Source organism: Lagopus muta, chromosome 23 (genome assembly GCF_023343835.1).
Source record: "Lagopus muta isolate bLagMut1 chromosome 23, bLagMut1 primary, whole genome shotgun sequence".
In the NCBI taxonomy this organism is placed as follows: domain Eukaryota; kingdom Metazoa; phylum Chordata; class Aves; order Galliformes; family Phasianidae; genus Lagopus; species Lagopus muta.
The window spans coordinates 5563066-5581558 of NC_064455.1; the positions used below are offsets into that span (position 1 = coordinate 5563066).

Below are 18493 nucleotides of genomic sequence, written 5' to 3' on the forward strand. Positions count from 1 at the left end.
AGGGGCGGAGCGGAGGGCCGGGGCCGGGTCCTCCCGCAGCCCGGCGAGGCCGCAGGCTCCGCCCCGGCTCCGGCTCCGGAGAAACTTTCCGTCGGCGCCGTACGCTCGGCGGGAGCCCGGAGCCGGGGCCGAGCAGCAGCCTCAGCCGGAGCGGCAGCCGGGGCGGGCCCGGCCCTATGGGCAGCGGGCGGCGCGGGGCTCTGCCCGCCGCGGTCATGTCCGCCCCGCGTGCACCTGCGGACGGCGGCGAGGCCGAGCGCGGCCCCCCCGAGGTGTCCCCCCGGAAGAAGAAGGGCAGCGGCAAAGCGGGCGGACTGCGGAGGGCCTTCAGCTGGCTGCGGGGCCGGAGGAGGAAGAGGAGGGCGGGGAGCCCGGCGGCCGCGAGCCCCGATCTGCGCGGAGCGGGTGAGGGGGGGGCGGGGCGGGGAGCGGCGGTCGGGGGGCACGGAGCGGGGACCGGGGGGCGGGGTGACAGCTGGGCCCGTCGTGCCGTTTGCGCCAGTGGTGGCGGCGGCTGACGAGAGCTGCGGGTCGCGGCCGTGGAGGTGGCCGAGGCGAAGCGGAGGGGTGGGCGAGGAAGACTCGATGTGAGGCCGCGGCGGAGCGGGGCTGTGTGAGGAGGGGACGTGGGGACCGAGGAGACGGCGGAGGAGGGTCGGCGACGGTGGCCGTGCAGAGGCCAAAGCGGGCTCGGTGCTGAACGGGGGCTGCGATGGCGGTGGTCGCGGCAGGACGGACCCGGCGCTGCTCTCCCCGCTGCCCCGAGGGCTGCTGCCGGTTCGGCTCCGGCTCTGCGCTGACTCAGAAGGTCGTTGGGGCTGAGGGAAATCTGGAGGCGCGCCAGCCTCCTCCTCCTCCTGGGCCCGTGTTTGCCGTGCTCCAGGTGTGGCCCTTCCTGTCCTCGCCGTGGCCCCGTGCTGGGCTGTCCTCATGTCCCATCCGCGCCCCGTCCGGAGCCGCCCGCAGGGTGCGAGGTGTGGAGGTGCGGAGTTGTGCCACGCTCTGCTCGCGCGGCTGCTCCCGGTGGCGGCGGTCACACGAGGGGCGGCACGGCTCCGTCCCCGCCGTGAGGGATCCCAGCTGTGTCACACGGCCGTCCTTCCCGCAGGGCGCGGCGGTGCCACCCGGCTGCCTTCACCTGGAATTTTCCTCCTCCGTTTGCCCCGGGGGGTTCGTTCCCAGAACCGCGGCTTCGAGAAGCCCACTGAAATGTGCGATAAGGAAGGAGGGGCCGTGGGAAGGCGGGGGGGGGGGCGAGGGGCCGGGCTGTGCGGGGAGTCCCAGAGATGCTGCCTGGGCGCAGCACACGGAGCGCGCGCTGCTGCGAGCCTGAAACCTGAGCAGAAAAAGCAAGCCGTGCCAAAGCATGTGATATTCCTCCCTGCAGGAGCGCCCGCTCCAGCTCTGTCAACCCTTTTCTTATTTTTATTTTTTATAACTAATACTTTTTCCTGAAGTTCGCCCGCTGATCAGCAGTCACGGCTCCACCCGCTCTCCGTGCTGTGTTAGCAGGGCGCTGCCGCCCCGCGGGCCGGACGCTCAGCATCCCGGCACCCAGGATGAGGGGTCGTGCAGTGTCCCCATGTGGGTGGCAGCGCTGCGGGTTTCTGTGCCCCTATGGGCTGCGGGTTCCCCGCTGCGCTTCCCGCAGAGCCGCTCGGAGGTGCGATGTCTGAATCACCCGGCCGGCTCCGGCGCTCAGCGGCCCCACCCGGCTTAACCGCCTCCAGCCCGGCTGTGCGCAACCCGGGGCTGCGCTGCGGCCTCGCTGCCTGCTGACCTCAGGCGGGTGCTGCGTGCCGTCCTTCCCGGCGTAGCAGCGCCGCGTTGCTCCCCGAGCAGCCGGGGAGACGACGCTGGTCCGTGTTGTGCGGTGACGCCCCGCAGAGCTGCGCTTTGTGGTTGCGGAGCTCGGCAGCGCCGGGTGCTGTGTGAAGCCGTGGGCTCTGCCCAACCTGGCGGTGTTTCCAGACGTCAAGTTGGGAACTGTGGGATGGGGCAGAGGAGCACTTAAGCAGGTCACTGTGGGCTCTGGCTGCTGGCGCTGCGCTCTTCTCTCTGTGTCTTTGTGGTGCTGAGATCTGCAGCGGCCGTGGCTCTGTTGCCCTCCGTTTGCGTGGCTGTGGGTGCTGGGTGTGGGGTGCAGCTGTGGGTCAGGGCTGTTCCTGCTCCCAGCCTCAGTGTCAGCCTGGTCCAGATTGCTCAGCACTGAGACCATGGGAATTGCAGGATGAAAGTGATTCCATTTTGGATCGGCCCTGTGGTCCATCTGATGGGAAATCCCAGCTCTGTCTGCTCAGCTGGGCTGGGAAGAGCAGGGATGGATCTCGACGGGTGGATCTCAGCGGAGGAACGGCACCGGGCAGGGGCAGCGCTTGTGGAGGATGGAACCCCCTCCTGCTGGATGCTGCCGTCCCAGCACAGCCTGGAGGAGCGGCTGCAGCATCTGTGAGCACTTGGGTGACAGCCACAGGCACTTCCACTGCTCCAACACGCGTTGGCGGCTGGAAGATGGAAAAAGAAAGAGAAATGTGTGAGCTGGAGGAGTGCATGTGAGCTGCAGCCCTCGCACGGGTCGTTCTGCCCTCCTGCAGAGGAGGAGCGCCACTTGATGCCCAGGGTGTGCATTTCCCCAATATTGTGGTGCCTCTGGAGCTGAGGGTGTTGTCAGCCCTCAGGATGCTGGGTTGAAGCAAAGGGCCCTGTGCTCCTGCAGCCTGCCCTGCAGTGCCGTGGAGCTGCTTTTCCTGCTGTCTGCAGGAGATGTTTTGGTTGGGAGCAAGGGAGCTGAAAGCTTTCTCTCTTCCTGTGTGAGCAGTGCTTGCAGACCCACGGGGGGCTGACAGCCTCTTAACCCTCAGCAGCACTGTGTGCTGCAGCAGGGGGGTGTGAGCAGGCCCCCGCATGGCCGTGTGCTGGGGGTGTTAGCCCGGATTTTGGCTTTATATGGGCCTCACAGCATTGCTTGCGATTCCCCAGCAAAGGAAAGGAATCGATGTTCTAAGAGCACTAAATGAGCGTTGGCTTCTTGCCTTTGATGCCAGCTTCGTGCAGCAGCAGCAGACTTCCTGAGTGCTGGGGTTAAGAACACAGCTTTGAACGCACGCAGCGGCTGCACAGCGGGGCTCAGTGCTGCGGGGCTGCGTGTGCTGCTCTGATAGCAGCTTGGTGCCTCTGCCCCCCACGTCCCCCATCTCCGCTGTCGCGCAGCAGCGCCGTCACCATTTAGTGCCAACGTGTTCTGGTCCCGAGCTGCTGAGCTGTGCTGAAGTGCAGGAGGTCGTGGGGAGGTGGCAGTGCGGTGCTGCCCGCTCCATCTGCGCGGTCACGAATTCGTTAAATCTGCAGAAGGCAGAGAGTGACACTTCAGAAAATGTGAACAACAGGAATCCGCCGGCCGGGCCCGGAGCCACCGAACAAAGAGAGGTGTGTCCTCAACCACAGCTATTCCACCTGGAGACAACTGCAGGAATTGCTCTCACAAATAGCGTTCCGTAAGAGCCGATAAAACTATTTCGCCGGGGTCGTGTTTCCTTTTAGAAGGAAGGTTTTATTTCATAAGACAATATCATCATTGACTTCGTCTCCGGCGCCAGGGGGAACGCAGGCCAGCGGAGGGCGAGGAGCTGGGCAGGGATGAAGCGAAAAATCCTTCACCTGCCAAAGGAGCAGAGGAGCAGAGCCCTGCGCTGAGAGCTGCGCTGCCCCGGGGCGAGGAGCTGCGCGGTGCTGACAGCCTGGGCTCCGGCTGCAGCAGGAACTAACGCGAAACCCTCCTGGTTATGTATTGCTGTTAATGATTGGGGATCTCGAGCAGGGGTTTTGTGTCACCTTTGCCTCTCTGAGCTTTGCTTCCCCATTAAGGGAACAAGGGCTGAATTCCTTTCTCATTCAGGCAGCGCGGCTCCCGCTCTGTTTGCTCGGGGATGGAGTCAGAGCGGGGACTGATCCTTCGCTGTGGGGCACAGGGGGGTCTCTGCCCCATGGGACGTGGGCTGTCCGCCTGGCAGAGCGAGTGTGGGACCGCACCAGGATTGGATGTGCAGCGATGATGAGATCTGAACCTCGTTGTCCATCTCCCTGCTCCTCCATCCCCCTCTTGTTGGCAGGGCTGGCTCTGACCTTGGCTCTGCTCCCTGCTGGAGCCCCCGGAGCACTGTGGCTGCTCAGTAGGAGTTGGGTGCTAGCAACAGGGAAGTGTATGCCTGTATCTGGGGCAGTGCTGCAGGCTCCAGCCCCCTCTTTTTTGCAGGGAGAGAAGTGAAAATGCTTTCCTTCAAGAAGTGTTTGGTGAAGCTGTGTCACGGCGGAGGGGGGAAGCGTGCAGTGCAGGGGTCTGCGTGCCTGCCTTGAAGCAGCAGTGCCAGGTTGTGGGGGTGCAGTGGAGTCACCCCGCACTGCTGAGCAGGGAGCTCTGGCTCTGGCTCGTGTGCCCACGTCCCGGTTTAGTCCCAGGGCTGCCCTCAGCAGGGCGCTGCAGCGATGGGCCGTGCTGATGCAGCACCACGGGGTCAGGCTCTGCCCCACCACACGCTGGTGGGAACCCGAGCAGCGTTAATTCCACTGCAGAGGAGGCTGAAGTCCAGAGGTGAACTCATTGTGGATCCCCTCGGGAGGTCGGCACGGGGCGTCCGGCTGGTAATTGTTTTTACATCGCCTCCATAGTTGTAGCGCTGCGCCTTCACCACGAAGCCATCCTTCCTATTTATCCGCGCCCTCGCTGAATCACCAAAGGAACATAAACGCCGCCGGTGGGAATTGCCCACCCTCGGACCAGCTGACCCCTCCCTGCCCTCAGAGCGCTTCATTTTCTCATTAAAGCCAGAAGCAGAGCCGCACTTCACACGGCAGGCTGCTCGCCGTGCCCACGCGTTTCGCAGCCGCCCGGCTCGGGCCTGTCTGTGCAGAGTCGCCCTTCGAGCCGCCCGCACGCAGCCCCGTCCGCCAGCTGCCTGCGGAAGTGCGCGGCCGGAGAGCCGTGGCGAGACCGCGGGTTGGGATCAGCCGGGGAGGGAGCGGGGCTGCGGCGATGTCCTCGTGCACCGGCTGGGCTCCGGCCGCAGTTTCGGGCGGCAGACGCTTGGAACTCCGTCGCCTTGCTGCCCCCGGGGGAGGGCGGGATGCGGCGCGCCCTTGGGGCTGCGGGTCCCGGGACCCCCCCCCACAGGACCCCCCCACCCCGGGCGTATCTCCCCCAGAGCCGGAGCTGTGCTCGGGACGCGCAGAAATTGGTGCGGGTTCTCCTCGGCGTTGCCGGTTCGTGAGCCGGGACGGCCGTGGCCGCCGTGCCGACAGAATGAATGGCAGAGAGCAGAGCGGGGCCGTAAGCCCGTGCCCGCGCTCCCACCCACGGCATCCACCTCGATCCGGGGCTGGGAGGGCCGCTGGGCGCTCCCGGGAGGCCCCTCCTCTCCTCCTGTGCCATTGGCTCCGGCAGAGCCGGCTGCGAGCCGGGCTCCCGCAGCGATGGGAGCGGGCGGCCGGGAGCCCTGCGCTGCGGGCCCCCCCGGCAGCCCCCTCAGCACCGCCATGTAGGGCCGCGGCATCCTCCGCCCGGAGGCGGTGGAGGCTGAGATCGGAGCCATGGGCAACGCGTACCGCAAGAGGAGCCCCGCGGGCTCCCCCTGGCCGTGGGGTCGGTCTGGGAAGCCGAGGGCAGGTAGGAGCCGGGGGGGGGGGACGCGTCGGCGGCTGGATCCGTGGCCCTGGGGGCTGTACGGGGCGGTGGCAGAGCCGGGGGAGCAGACTGGGAGCGAGGATGGGGACCGAGATGGCTCTCACTGTGTAGCTGCGGGCAGTCGGTCCATCGCAGCTTTATGCTCTGGGGGTGCAGTTCAGAAGACTGGAGAAGCAGAGGGAGCTCAGCTCTTGGATCCGAGGGAGGGTCCCGTGTGAATTGGATGCATGTATGGGGTTATCAGACCCTTGGGGTCCCGGCCAGCCCCCTGCTTGGTGCGAGCGGTGAGGCTGCTGACCCGTCCTGCTGATGTTAAGCTGCTTCTCTGTCCCCTGTGTGTGGTGCAAAGGGAATCTGACTGTGCTCCTGGCTTGGACAGGTGTGGTTGATGGCACTGAGGTGACATTAAGGGCTGTTTGGTGGCTTGTCTGCACTCCCTGCGTGCTGAGACCCGTTCCTGTGGTGTGTGCCAGCTCTGGTGTTTTTTGGTGCCTGTCCCCACATCCTGCCCTGCTCAGAGCCAGCACTTGGGCTCTGCTGCCAACTCTGCCGGCATCCCAGTGACCCTCTTGTCGCAAGGCAAACATGTCACAGCCTGGATTCGGCGCCCTGGCTGGGCTCAAGGCGCAAGAAAGCCGTGTGAAACTGCGAGGTGTGGCTCAGAGCTGACCTGCACAGCGCGGCGGGCAGCCAGAAGGCTCAGCCCTGCGGTGACTGCGGGTCCCATTTGTCCCTGGAGCACAGGGACAGGTCGGGGTTTGCAAAGTGGGCGGCGCTGGGAATGCTCACGGTGCGTTCTCAGCCTCATAACTGAGGAGTAAAAGGTGTGTAACATCTGTAACAAAGCCTCCATTTATCCACACCATCAATTACCTGTTGAAATCGAATGGGTATTAAGCAAAGCAAACAAGTCCCAAAGAGTCAGCTGGGAAATCCCTTTCCCTAAGATTTGGTGGGGAAGTGAAGCGAGCACCTCCTGCCCTGCAGGCTCCTCCTGGCCCCTCTCCCTGCAGTCTCCTCTCCATCAAACCATTGGGGCTGGTCCCAGTGGGGACAGGTCCCCTGCTCCGTGCCAGCCCTGTGCTGCCCCCTGAGGGGCTTTGAGCAGCTCCTGGTCCCGCTGGTCCAATCCCCGAGTCTGGGGCATTTCTCTCCCAGAACGAAGCTTCCTGCCAGCCTGGCTGCTTTGCCAGCTCCGTGCCTTGCTCCAGAACTTGCACCCAGTGTTCCCACAGGCCTGGGGTTGCAGGCTGGGGACTTCAGGTTGGCTGCACCACGGTGGCGTGGGCAGATGGGCCTAAAATGTGCACAGCGGGTGCAGCGCCGCCAGGCAGATGCTGGGATGGGTGAGGAGGGCTGAAGGGCACAGGGTGGAAGGCACTGAGAAAACATGGGGCAAGTTCTGTTTGTTCTCTGCCACCGCTCCATGGCAACGGCGCGGCGGCCACAAAGCCAAAGAATTTGCATTGTGTCGCTTCAGCGTTTCGGAGGGCGCAGCTGGGATCACGGGCTGGGGGCAGGGTGCCGGCCCCGCTCCCTGCCATGGCGATGCCCACTCCTCCTGCCCTGACCAGGCCCCGGAGATCCTGGATTTCAGGTCTGAGGATCACTGTGTATCACTGGCGGTGAGACCAGCAGCATCCCGTGGTTCCCATCTCCGGCTGCTCGGCCCCATCGCCACCCTCTGGTTCTCCTGGGGTGGGTTTGGTGTGGCTGGGGCTGGGCGCACTTCCTGCTGCTGCTCGGCTCTGTGGGAGTTTTGCTTGGCCTGCCGTGTGCTTTCTGAGAGTGTTTGCAGGCACTCCTCCCTGGACCTGCTGGCTGCTGCTGTGTGACCTCCCTGTCCTGGGGTGTGTTGTGTTTCTCCCCTCCCACAAGGTTCATTCTCTTCCAGCCGCTCCAGACCCGGTGCCCCGGCTGCAGGGCGTTCAGGAGCAGGCAGGCAGTGCCCAGCCATGTGGCTGCCCAAAGCCTTTTGATCTCAAAGAGCAGGAGCCGTGCCAGAAGGGGCTGGCAGGAGGCTGAGCTGCCCACGACCTTCTCCCTGCCACGGTGTGAGGGGCGCCGCATCCTCAGCCTGAGCGGCCCAGCCCTGCTTATCCCACGTCTCTCTCCCCGTGCCAGAGCAGGGGATGGATGTTCCCCTGTGTGCATCCCCTCTGCTCTTCCCCTTCTGCAGGAGCTGCGTGGGGAAGGGCCCTGGCAGTCCTTGAGTACCATGGAGACCGAAGCCTCTTATCTGCTCCTTATCAGGACAGCCCCGCCAGGCCCTGCTGAGTCAGGGTGCAGGAACGTGGCACCCGGCCAGGCTGCGCCCAGCAGAAGCGAGGTGCTGAGCACCAGCTGGGCCAATGGAGCTGCAGGTCCTGCCGCTGGGAGCCCTCAGTGCTGCTGTGTGTAAAGAAACCTGCAGGGTCTTGTCTCTAATCCTTTCCTGGATCTGCTCCCATGCGCAGCACAGGACCTGCTGTGACAGGCATGTCTGACATTTGCAGAGCGCCTTCGGTCCCTGTGAGCGCCAGGCACGATGGCACGTGTGGTGGGGATGGAGCGGGCGGCGAGCAGCGCGTGCAGCGCTGGGAAGGGTGCATGGGGGGAGGAGGACAGGAGCTCAGCGGAGGCAGAGCAGCGCTAACAGAGCTCTGGACTTTGGCACAGCTCGGTGTGGCTCACCGGGAGGGAGGAGGTGACAGTGGTGTGCCCGCAGCCGGGGGCTGCCATGCGTAGGGCTCACCCCCAGCCCTCCCTTCGCCTGCTGTCTGCCTGTGCGCTGTGTAGGCCATTCCCGCCTGGATCCGGCTCCCAGCTCAGACAGTGTTTGCCTTCAAACCTGTTTGGTGGCTTCTCAGGAGGGGCCGAGCGCAGGTGGGGACGCAGCAGGAGGCCCCGTGCAATGGGCCGGGAGCTGCACTGCACTGCCTGCCAGCTGTATGGGGCTGAGGGACGGAGCAGCCCAGGAGGGACTGCGGCTTCCCAGTGTGTTGTGTGACCGGAGCTCAGACTCTGTGCTTTTGTGGCTCAGCTTGTCCGCATTTCATTGCTGTGCTCCTGCCTGACAGCAGCGGTGGACCACAGCCCTCCCCCAGGTGGGGTTTCCCCTCCCATCCCCACCTGATTCTCTGTGGCCGTTCACTTTCCCGGGGCACTCGCGGTAGTTTTCTGCACTGTAATTGAAAGGAAGAAGAAGACTCTTGTTTGTTTTCCTGTTTAAAATTAATTTTATTTCTGTCTCTGCATGGGATTGCCTTTGAGAACAGAACCAGCAGTGCTGTTCGGGTCGTGTTTATTTACTTTGCGGAGATGTTTTCCTGGCTGGAAGATCAGCCCTGGAGCAAGGAGCAGGGCTGGCTGTAACCCTGCAGATAGCACTGCGGGGCAGCCAGGAGCCTTGTGGCCAAAGCCACCGTCAATATTATTGTGCTCTTGTCCTGCCTTAAGATGGCTCAGTCCCAGTGTGCAGACCCCATGCAGAGAGTCGGGGCAGCAACAAGGGTGGGGAGCTCCTGCAGCCCTCTTGGCACACGGAGACACTGTGCTGTCCCCAAGCAGCGGCCACATTTGCACGCCTGGGCATCACCATTTGGTGCCTGCGAGCACCGTTTGATGCTCCATGGTGCAGAAGGTCCCCAGTGCCACCCAGAAGGGAAGGCAGCATCTCCTCCCGTTGCTCCTCTGGGACCTCGCAGCCCCCATGCCAGCTCCCCTGCTCCTCCTCCCCATATTTCCCCGATGAGTCAGTGGTGCCGGGCGGGCGCTCCTGTTCCCCGCCGCAGGACCCAAAGGCAAGTCGGGGCAGTGCTGTGCAGGCAGCGATGGATGCACACACCTGGGGATAATGGCCCAGCCCGCTGCTCACAGGAGGTGCAGGCGCAGCGTGGAGCACGGAGCCAGTGCTCACCCCTTAGCCAGGCAGTGGTTTCTCCCCTGGCTCACCCAAAGACAGAACCCTTGCAGTGGGGCCTGCACCACCTCCTTGCAGCATCCTCAGCTGCGTGGACCCAGCTGTGCTCCTCTGGGGTCTCAGCTCTGGTCTCTCCCTCCATAACATCAGCAGCGCTTTGCCCGTTAGACACCAGGTTCTGAACAGAGAAATCATCCTTGGGGCCGTCCTACCTGTCCTGGGCAGGAACCGGTCCTCCTGCTGCAGGATGCGGCTGCCACGTGCGCATGAGGCACGTGTGTGCCAGGCTGGAGCGGGAGAGCCTGGAGGGGACGGGTCGATCCAGGGCGCTTCACAAGGAATGAGTGAGGGATGGGATGGGATGCCAGCTCTGGGCAGGCGTGTTGCTGCTGGTGTGGGCCGCAGCTGCAGCCTCTGCTGTGGGATCCCCGTGTGCTGGGCTGCAGCTCCATCCTGCTCCATCCTTTGCTGCCATGGATACTGAACCCTTCCTGCAGCACAGCGATGCGCTGCCCGCAGAGCAGAGGGCAGCGCTTGGTGCAGCACGTGCCGCCTGCTTTGTGCACCCTCAGCCCTTTCATTTTGGCCCTTTTCCATTTGTGCTGTGAAAAGAGCTGGGAGTGGCTGCCTGTGGCTGCCGGCACCTTCTGGGTGAGCGTGTGGGCAGTGGGGCTGATCCTGCCCTGCTGTGGGGACGGTGCTGTGCACTGCTGACTGCAGGGGTAGGTGTGCAGGAGCTGCAGGGAGCTCTGCATGTTTGCTGGAGGAGATGCAGAGGAGGCTGCACCACCAGGCCAGGGCCGTGCCCGTAGCGCAGTCCCTCTGTGCCTTGGGCAGCTGCTCTGCCCGCAGCCAGCCCCATGTTTGGCTGCAGTAAGCTGGCTGCACACGAGCTGCTCCTGCAGAGGAAGGAGGCTTTGCCCCACCTGCCCCACTGCTGGTGCAGCGTGCAGGATGGATGCGTGGTGCTGGTGGGGCCCCGAGTGACATCAGTGCTTGTTTGGTAGGGTCAGCACTGTGCTGGTGCAAAGCTCAGCACTCACCTCCCACCCCACGCGGTGCCCCGGGTGCTGCTCCCCTTCACGCCTGGCTGGACGGCCTTCCTTCAATGTGGGGGGGTGAAGGAGGGGTCTGGGGGAGCTGCCAGCCGCTCCCTGCAGCAGGGCCACACGCTGCACCCATCTGGCAGTGCAGAGGAATCCCGGCAGCACCTCTGCAGTGGGGCAGCCTGACAGCGGGTGCACACAGAGCTGTGGGTGCTCCCTGCCTCCCCTCTGCCTGCGGTTCTCTCCCCTCGTGCATGGGCACTGTGGCTGCCAACCTCCATTCCCCTCCTCTCCCCCCCACCTGCCCCAGCGGCTGGAGCTACTGGTTAGACTGGTCCGAAGCCCGGTTATCCCCCAGTGCCACAGGCTGACCGTGACACTGCCGTGCTGGGGGACATGGTGGGGACGTGGGAGCACCGGCCCTACCTGCCCTGCTGCAGCAGGTCCCAAAGGTTGATGCTTGGGGGGGAAATGCCTCCCAGCTCCTCCCAGTTGACCACAGTGCTGTGAAGGCCAGCACGCCGGTTTGCAGGGCTGCTGTGTCCGGTGGGGACCAGTCCTGATTGATGTGGATGATGCGGGGGGATTTCCCCCCGAGCACAAGAATTTGGGGGGAATTCTCTGCACTCAGCCCCATGCCAGGCAGGGTGCGTCCCCGCACGCTTCGTGCAGGAGGGGGGGGAGGGCCGGGGGGAGCGGGAGGCCAGAGGAGGGGCCCTGCTCTCCTCCTCCCAGCACCGGGAGCGCGCTGGGAGCAGCCGGGCTGTCCCCTCCTGCCGCCGCGCATCCCCCCCCGGCTCCGGCCTCTCCCCGCGCAGCCGCTCCGCCGGGCGAGCATCCTCCCGCCGGGCGTCCTGCAGCCGGTCCTGCGGCACGGACGAGCGTGGGGAGAAAGAGCTGCGGTCTCGGCATCCGCCCCCCGGCGCGATAGGCGGCGGCGGAGCCTCGGCTGGGGGCGGCGGAGCCCCTTCCCGCGGGGAGCAGACCCTCCTCCTGGCCACCATGGTGGTTTTCATGGGCAGGAACCTCTCCTCGCTTCTGGCTTTCTTCAAGAAGAAGGGTGAGTGGAGATGCGGAGGAGGAGGGAGGGAGAAGCGCTTCGCTTGTCCTTGCACAACCCCGGAGCGCCCCGACCCCCGCGTGCCTCGGGGGTCCCTGCAGCAGCTGCCGCCCCCAGGAGGGCAGCGAAGGTCGCCGGCCCCGTTCCACCGTGGGGACTGCGGGGCACGGCTCGGTGCTCCCACACGGCAGAACGCAGCCGAGCCCACGCGGGTGGGGATCGGGCGAGGGGCTGCCGGCGGCGGGGAGGGCATTTCTCAGGGGAAGGGCGGTGCGATGGGGCTTTGGTTGCCTCGTGTCCCTGCACCGGCATGGGGGGTCCCTGAAGACCCACCGATGTGCTCTGCGCCCGGCCGAGCCTTCGGGTGTTGAGGGTGCCGGTGGAGGCAGCTGGCTCGGCTGGGCGGCGCGGCTCCATTGTTCAGAGCGGCTCTTTGTGTGCCGGAGCTGCCGAGCGGGGCTGGGGCCGGCTGTGAGCCGTGCTGGGGACAGGGCCTGCGTGTGACGAGGCAGCGGCGGTCCCAGTCGGTGGTGGATGCCGAGCGGTGCGTGCCTGCATCCCAGCAGTGTTTCCCTCCAGCCCCGCCGCCTCCTGTTGTCTCCTTTCCCTTCCCCTCCCTGCCTGAAGTTGTTTTTTTCCAGGCAGGAAGAGCTGGAGGCTCTGCAGGCCGCTGAGGGTGGACGGAGCTGTGCCCATGTCCCCTGTCCGCTGGGGACCAAAGCTGGGGGTGGGTGCCAGCCATGGGCACCACTGGGTGCCGGGAAGGATGGGGCTGTGAGATGGGTGTGTGGGGCCCGGTGCTGGCCGTGGTGCGGCACCTGCAGCTCTGCCACCTGGTGCGGCTGTGGAGGGGGGACAGCAGCTTTAGGGCCTCCCGGGCACTGTGTCATGGTTTACGTATTCTGCACAAGCTTGGGGGTGAGTCCCTGCTCCCTGGGGTTCTTTGCAAGGCCTTGAGATGCTGCAGTCCTGTAGAAGGAAAGGTCTTTCTGTCCTTCTGTCCATATTCGCCCCTTCGAGCAGCCCGCAGCCCCACAGCACGCTGCTTTGTTGGCCCTCCAGTGAAGGTGCTGGGCGGAGGGCAGCGCTGTGCCCCAGCTCTGTGCTGCCTGCTGGGGGGAAAACACTGCATCTCTCACAGTGCAGACAGCCTGACTCCATCTGATCGATCGGGCAGAGCTGGAGGGACGAGGCCGGTCCCGTGCTCTGAGCTCACGGGCAGACTGCATCCCGCCTGGCTGCAGGGCTGGGGGCTGCTCACGTGCAGGGGGCTGGGGGGTCACCGCTCTGCTTTTGCAGGTGCTGCCAAGACCGAGAACGACAGGCGGCTGAGCGTGCAGTACAAACCAGGCGATGAGTGCCCTGACAACGTCTTCTTCCCCAGCACGCGGCCCCCGCACCTGGAGGAGCTGCACAACCAGGCCCGCGAGGGGCTCAAATCCCTGCAGCACCAAGGTGGGCACCGCCGGCCCCGAGGGCCCCCAGGGCTGCAGGGTGGTGTCCCCAGTGCCCCGGGCAGCTGGCTGTCCTGCCTGTGTGGGCGGTGCTGCGGAGAGTGACCAGAGTCCAGCACTGGGGGTGGCACCAGTTGCTACAGCCCCACTGCCTTGGGGGGCACTGGCTGTGCTGCTGGGCTCGGCAGCTGCGGACTGACCCTCTTCCTTCCTCTGCAGAGAAGCAGAAGCAGACCAAAAGTGCCTGGGACCAAGGGGACACCAACAGCCTCCAGGTGAGCATGGGAGCTCCATCCGGCCATGCCTGGGGCTCTGTGGGGGGTAAGGTGCGTGAGGCAGCCCCCCTACACCCTGCACAGGGCAGAGGGCACTGCTGTAGCCCAGAGGAGGCAGGGATGTGGTTGAGGCTGGGGCTGCAGGACCAGGACAGGGGGGTTGCGGGGCAGGAGTGGGCTGCTCCCTCTCAGTGTCGTCCCATTTGTCCCATGACGAGGCTCTGTCCCTGTCCTCAACACCAATGCATCATGCCTTGCCTCATGTGGCTCTGCCTATGGCCCCCCGCCATGCCTATGTCCTTCTGACCCCCCTGTCTGCCCCACCGGTGTCCCCTGGCAGTGCTGAGTGAGGTAAGGAGATGGGACGGTATGACAGGGACCGCCGGTCACATCCAGCCCCATGGTGGGGCCCCTCCCTGGCTGCTGACGGACGAGAAACTCCCACTCTCTTGGCTGAGCTGGAGTTTGCTGCTTCCCTGGGCTCTGACCCCGCTCCCTGCGCCTCACCCACGCGTATTTGCTTAAACTGCTGCCTCCCTTTGGCTCTCGGCCACCTTAACCCCTTAGAAGCAGGCAGTGAGGGCTTGGGGAGGAGATTCACAGGGCTGTGTCTTGTCCTGATCTCTGGGAGATGCTTTAGAACGGTGAGGTGGGCGCAGAAGGCCATGCCCATTTTGAGGCTGTGAACCCAGTGTATGCCATATTTCCCCTTGCATTGCCACCCCATAGCCTGCCCCAGCCCTGGGGTGTTTTTGGCTTAGTGTTGATGAGGTGGATGCTTCCCTCTGGTGTGGGGACAGGGCAGTGCTGACCCCTCCGCCCTGCTGGACCTGGCTCGCCTGTTCTCTGGGGTCTGCAGGACTGTGTGGGGTCCCTGGGGCTGCTCCCAGCCCCGCTCCTGGTGGGAGGACTCTGGCTGCCGGTGTGGCTGACTCAGCCTTTGGCCCTCGGCGTAGCTTTTGTCTGGGCTGTGGAGTCAGTTCGCGGCAGAGAAGGGGCCTGGAGGGGACGGGGCTGCGCCTTCCCTGCAGCCTGGGGTCCATCGGAGCCCACTGTGTGTCTCCACAGTCCTGTGCGTTGTCGGAGGATGACAGTGTGTCCTTACGGAGCCGGGCAGCCTCCTGCATCACCGACAGCGCCTCTGAGGACGCCCTCTCCATCCGCTCCGAGATGATCCAGCGGAAAGGTGCCGGGCTGTGGGGCCAGGGGTCAAGTGGGTGCCGGGGGTTGGGGAACATGGCAGGAATATATCTGGGGATTTGAGGCTCAGAGCTCGCATGGCCACAAGCCAGTGCAGGGATCTGGGGGCCTTTGGAGGAAAGAGCAGCTCTGGCTGAGTCAGAGTCTGCTACGGGTTCTGGGATGGAGCTGGGTGAGGGGACAGATGGGCGCGCAGTGTCTCCTCCCTTCTTGGCTGCAGATGCTCCCTGGGCTGTGCCGGATGTGTGAGCAGCAGCTGGCACTGGGCTGCAGACATCGGGGATGCATGGCCCAGGGCTCATGTCACACCGGCTGGACTCACTCACACCTTTCACAGGTTCCACATTCCGACCACACGATTCCTTCTCCAAATCTTCAGAGAAGGCTGGCAGGAAGAGGAAGGAGCGGAGGACAACAGTGCTGGGCATCCCCCAGCACGTCCAGAAGGAGCTGGGTAAGTGCATGAGCAAAGAGTTGTAGGGTTCGGTCCCAACCCTGGGGCTCTTTACCTCAGTTTACCTCAGCTGGGTGCATCTGCCTTGAGATCACAGCTGGCTCACTTCTCCCTGCTCCCAGGTCTCAGGAACAGCCGGGAGATCAGGGAACGTCCCACAGATGGGCACGTGGGCAGCCGGGCACCGCAGCCCCTGCTGAACGGCGGCCAGGTCTCCGGTGAGGCCATCCGTATTCCCACCATCGATGGGAACCTGCCACCACTGGACGTCCCCGGAGGTGCCCGTGTGCGCCTGGGAGCCTTGGAGGAAACAGACACGGCCCTGCAGAAGCACATTGACCGGGTTTACTACGACGACACGTTGCTGGGGAGGAAAACGTCGGCCAAGCTGTCGCCCATGGTGAGGCCGAAGTCTCTGGCCGTGCCAGGCATGACCACCAGCGCCAACCCCCCGGATCTGCTGAGCCCCGTCATGTCCATCTCACCCCAGGGCACCTACATGTCCAAGATCATCCCCAACGCCATCCTGCCGCCTATGGTGGATGTGGTGGCCCTGACAAGGAGCAGCGTGCGGACGCTGAGCCGCTGCAGCCTGGTGTCATCCAGCCCAGCCTCGGTGCGCTCTCTCGCCCGCTTCTCAGAGCACAGCACCCGCAGCCGTGAGCCCTCCTCCTCCAGCGACAACTGGAGCCACTCGCAGTCCACAGAGACCATTGTCTCCAACAGCTCCACCATCTCCTCGCAGGGTGGCTCTGACCGCCGGCAGGCCGAGGCTGGGCTGTGCAGCGAAGCCGACACCGTGCGACGCTCTGACAACGATCAGATCAGCGTGTACAGCTCTGCCAGCTTTGCCAGCGCCTGCTCCAAGCCTGCCGTGGCTGCAGTGCACACAGCGCACGGGCTGCTGGCCGTGGGGCCCCACAGTGTGGGCAGCAGCGGCCGCACATCCCCCGCCTTCAGCACCAGCAGCCAGGCTGAGGGCTCGGACACGGGCAGCCTGGCGAGCGAGCGCTCCTCGGCACGCAGCGTCTCCCTCAGGAAGATGAAGAAGCCCCCGGCACCCCCTCGCAGGACATTCTCGCTGTACCAAAAGGCGGAGGGGGAGCACAAGGTGCTGGGGCTGCCCCCCAAGCCCAACCGGCGGCCGCAGCAGGCGAGCGACGTGCCCTGGTCCCCGCACCCTGAGCCCTTCAGCCCGACGGTTGAGGATGAGGTCTTCTCCTCATCGCTGAGTGAGACCAGCAGCATCCGCTCTGAGAGCTTGGCTGGGACCAACTCCCCCAAGACCTCACGGGGCAGCCCTGGTGAGCGGGGAATAACGGTGGTGCTGAGGGAACCCTCAGCTCAGCCCAAGTGGAGCTGCCCAGATGGCTCTGACCGCACCATGTCACCCTCCAGCGGATATTCCAGCCAGAGCGGGACGCCCACGCTGCCTACCAAGGGGCTGGGACCCCCGGCCGCATCCCCAGGCAGGGTCCAGCCCCAGAAGCCTGACCGGGTCTGCTCCTTACAGTCCCCCGCGCTGTCCGTCTCCTCCTCCCTCACCTCTATCTCCTCCTCTGCCTCAGACCCAGTGCCCTCTGAGACACCGCACTGCGCTCAAAGCCGTTCGGATAGGTTTGTCATCCCGCCGCATCCCAAGGTGCCCGCTCCCTTCTCCCCTCCGCCCACCAAGCCCCAGACACCTACTGCCCCCGCCGGCCCTCTCACCCCTTCACTGGACCCGTCGGTGCCCAGTGCCGCAGGGCAGGAGCCCTCCACCAAACCCAGCACCAAATCACCACCGCCATCACCACCACCTGCCTACCACCCGCCTCCTCCACCGGCCAAGAAGGCAGAGGTGAGCCCCGAGACTGCCTGTGAGGCCCCCGCGGAGGCTACCTGGCCTCCACCACCCCCCCCGGCCCCTGAGGATCACGACCTGTCCATGGCAGACTTCCCCCCTCCAGACGAAGCCTGTTTCTCCAGCCTGCCCCCGCCTGATGCCGTGCTGGCCCCAGGAGCAGGACAGAACCACGCGCCGAGCACAGCCGCATCTTCCTCCTCCTCAACCACCATCTCCTCGAGCGTCCAGCAGCAGGGCTCACCGCCATCCCCCACCACGCCACTTCCCGGAGCCACCGCACCACCACCCGCGGCCACCGTGCCCCCACCTCCACCTCTGCCGCCGCCATCAGCTCCTGCTTTACCGCCCCAGATCTGCCTTAAGAAGGCGGCGAACGGCTCCCGGGCAGACAGCAAGAAGGAGCCAGCATCGCGCAGCAAGAGCGGCCCGGTGCCCAAGGAGGACGCCAGCCTGCCCATCGTCACGCCCTCGCTGCTGCAGATGGTGCGGCTGCGCTCCGTCAGCGTGGAGCCGCCCGCCGTGGCCGAGGAGCGCGCGGTGCCGCAGAAGCCCATCCGCCGGGCCCTGTCCACGCGGCAGCCCAATCCTGCCAAAGATGCGGTGCCTTCCAACCCGCTCCATGCTGCTGTGCACCTCAAGGTCTCTGCTCCGTCCTCCGGTGAGGCTTCTGGGCTGGCCGCAAAACCCCTGGGCGGCAAAGCGGCTCCTCCTGGCCTGGAGGTGCCTGCTGGCGATGGGCAGCTGTCCCCCAGGCACAAATCCCCCACCTCCACCGCCAGCTTCATCTTTGCCAAAAGCACCAAGAAGCTGGTGATCGAGACACCCTCATCCCCTGAGGCACAGGCCGACCTGAAGAGGAATTTGGTCACTGAGCTGATGAATTTCTCTGGGCAGCGCTCGGCAGCCCCGGCTGCTGCCCAGCAGGGCCCAGGCAAGGCACCGGTGCACCGAAAGCCTGGCAAAGTGCCCCCTCCTGTCGCCAAGAAGCCTTCGCTCGGCCTCGGGCCATCTCCATCACCCCTGAGCCCAAAGGCACCGGAGGTGCTGGGCTCCCCTGCACCAGATGAGAAAGTCAAGGCAGTGGCAGTGGAGGAGGAGAGCAGAACCGGCAGTGAGCCGGTGGAAATGGCTGAGGGCAGAAGCGCCGCGGTTGCAGAGCCGCCAGCACAAGGTATGTGGAGCAGGAGGGCTAGGGGTGCTGGCCGAGCCCTGTGTGTGTGCTGGGGGCTCCTTAGCCAAAAGCGACAGCAGTGCTGGGGGTGGTGGCCGAGCCGTTGGCCAAAGCCAATGGAGCTGAGTGTGGATGCTCGTGGCCAGGGGACCCGGCGCAGCACAGGCTGCATCGGGGCTGCTGTGGGACAGCAGGGCGGCGCAGCAGGGGGCAGGCCTGTGGGAGGCTGAGCTGCAGGAGCGGGTCCTTGATGGGCTCTTCCCTCTTGCCTTGCAGACGGACAGGGAGAGACGGCCTGAAGGACGGAGCTGCAGGACTGGTGCCCCCGCGGACAGGGATCCAAATCTCTCAGGGACCTGGGCAGGTCAACGGATGAGTGTGGAACTGGCAACTAACTTAACACAGGAAG

At 65.1% G+C, this 18493-nt stretch overlaps 1 protein-coding gene across 3 annotated transcripts; it reads left to right on the forward strand.

Moving 5' to 3' along the window:
* The first annotated feature begins 5219 nt into the window (after positions 1 to 5219).
* KIAA1522 (KIAA1522 ortholog) lies at positions 5220 to 18473 on the forward strand. Of its 3 annotated transcripts, XM_048968722.1 has the most exons (8): positions 11191 to 11684; positions 12326 to 12411; positions 12984 to 13139; positions 13358 to 13413; positions 14482 to 14599; positions 14951 to 15067; positions 15190 to 18084; positions 18361 to 18473. In XM_048968722.1, exons 1-8 carry the CDS (start codon positions 11191 to 11193, stop codon positions 18381 to 18383), a joined length of 3945 nt encoding a protein of 1314 aa, XP_048824679.1. In that variant the 3' UTR covers positions 18384 to 18473. The 3 variants fall into 3 exon arrangements, with proteins under 3 accessions (XP_048824680.1, XP_048824679.1, XP_048824681.1); XM_048968723.1 differs by lacking the exons at positions 11191 to 11684; positions 12326 to 12411 and adding an exon at positions 5220 to 5659; XM_048968724.1 differs by lacking the exon at positions 12326 to 12411 and having other exon boundaries at positions 11519 to 11684.
* The last annotated feature ends 20 nt before the right edge of the window (positions 18474 to 18493 follow it).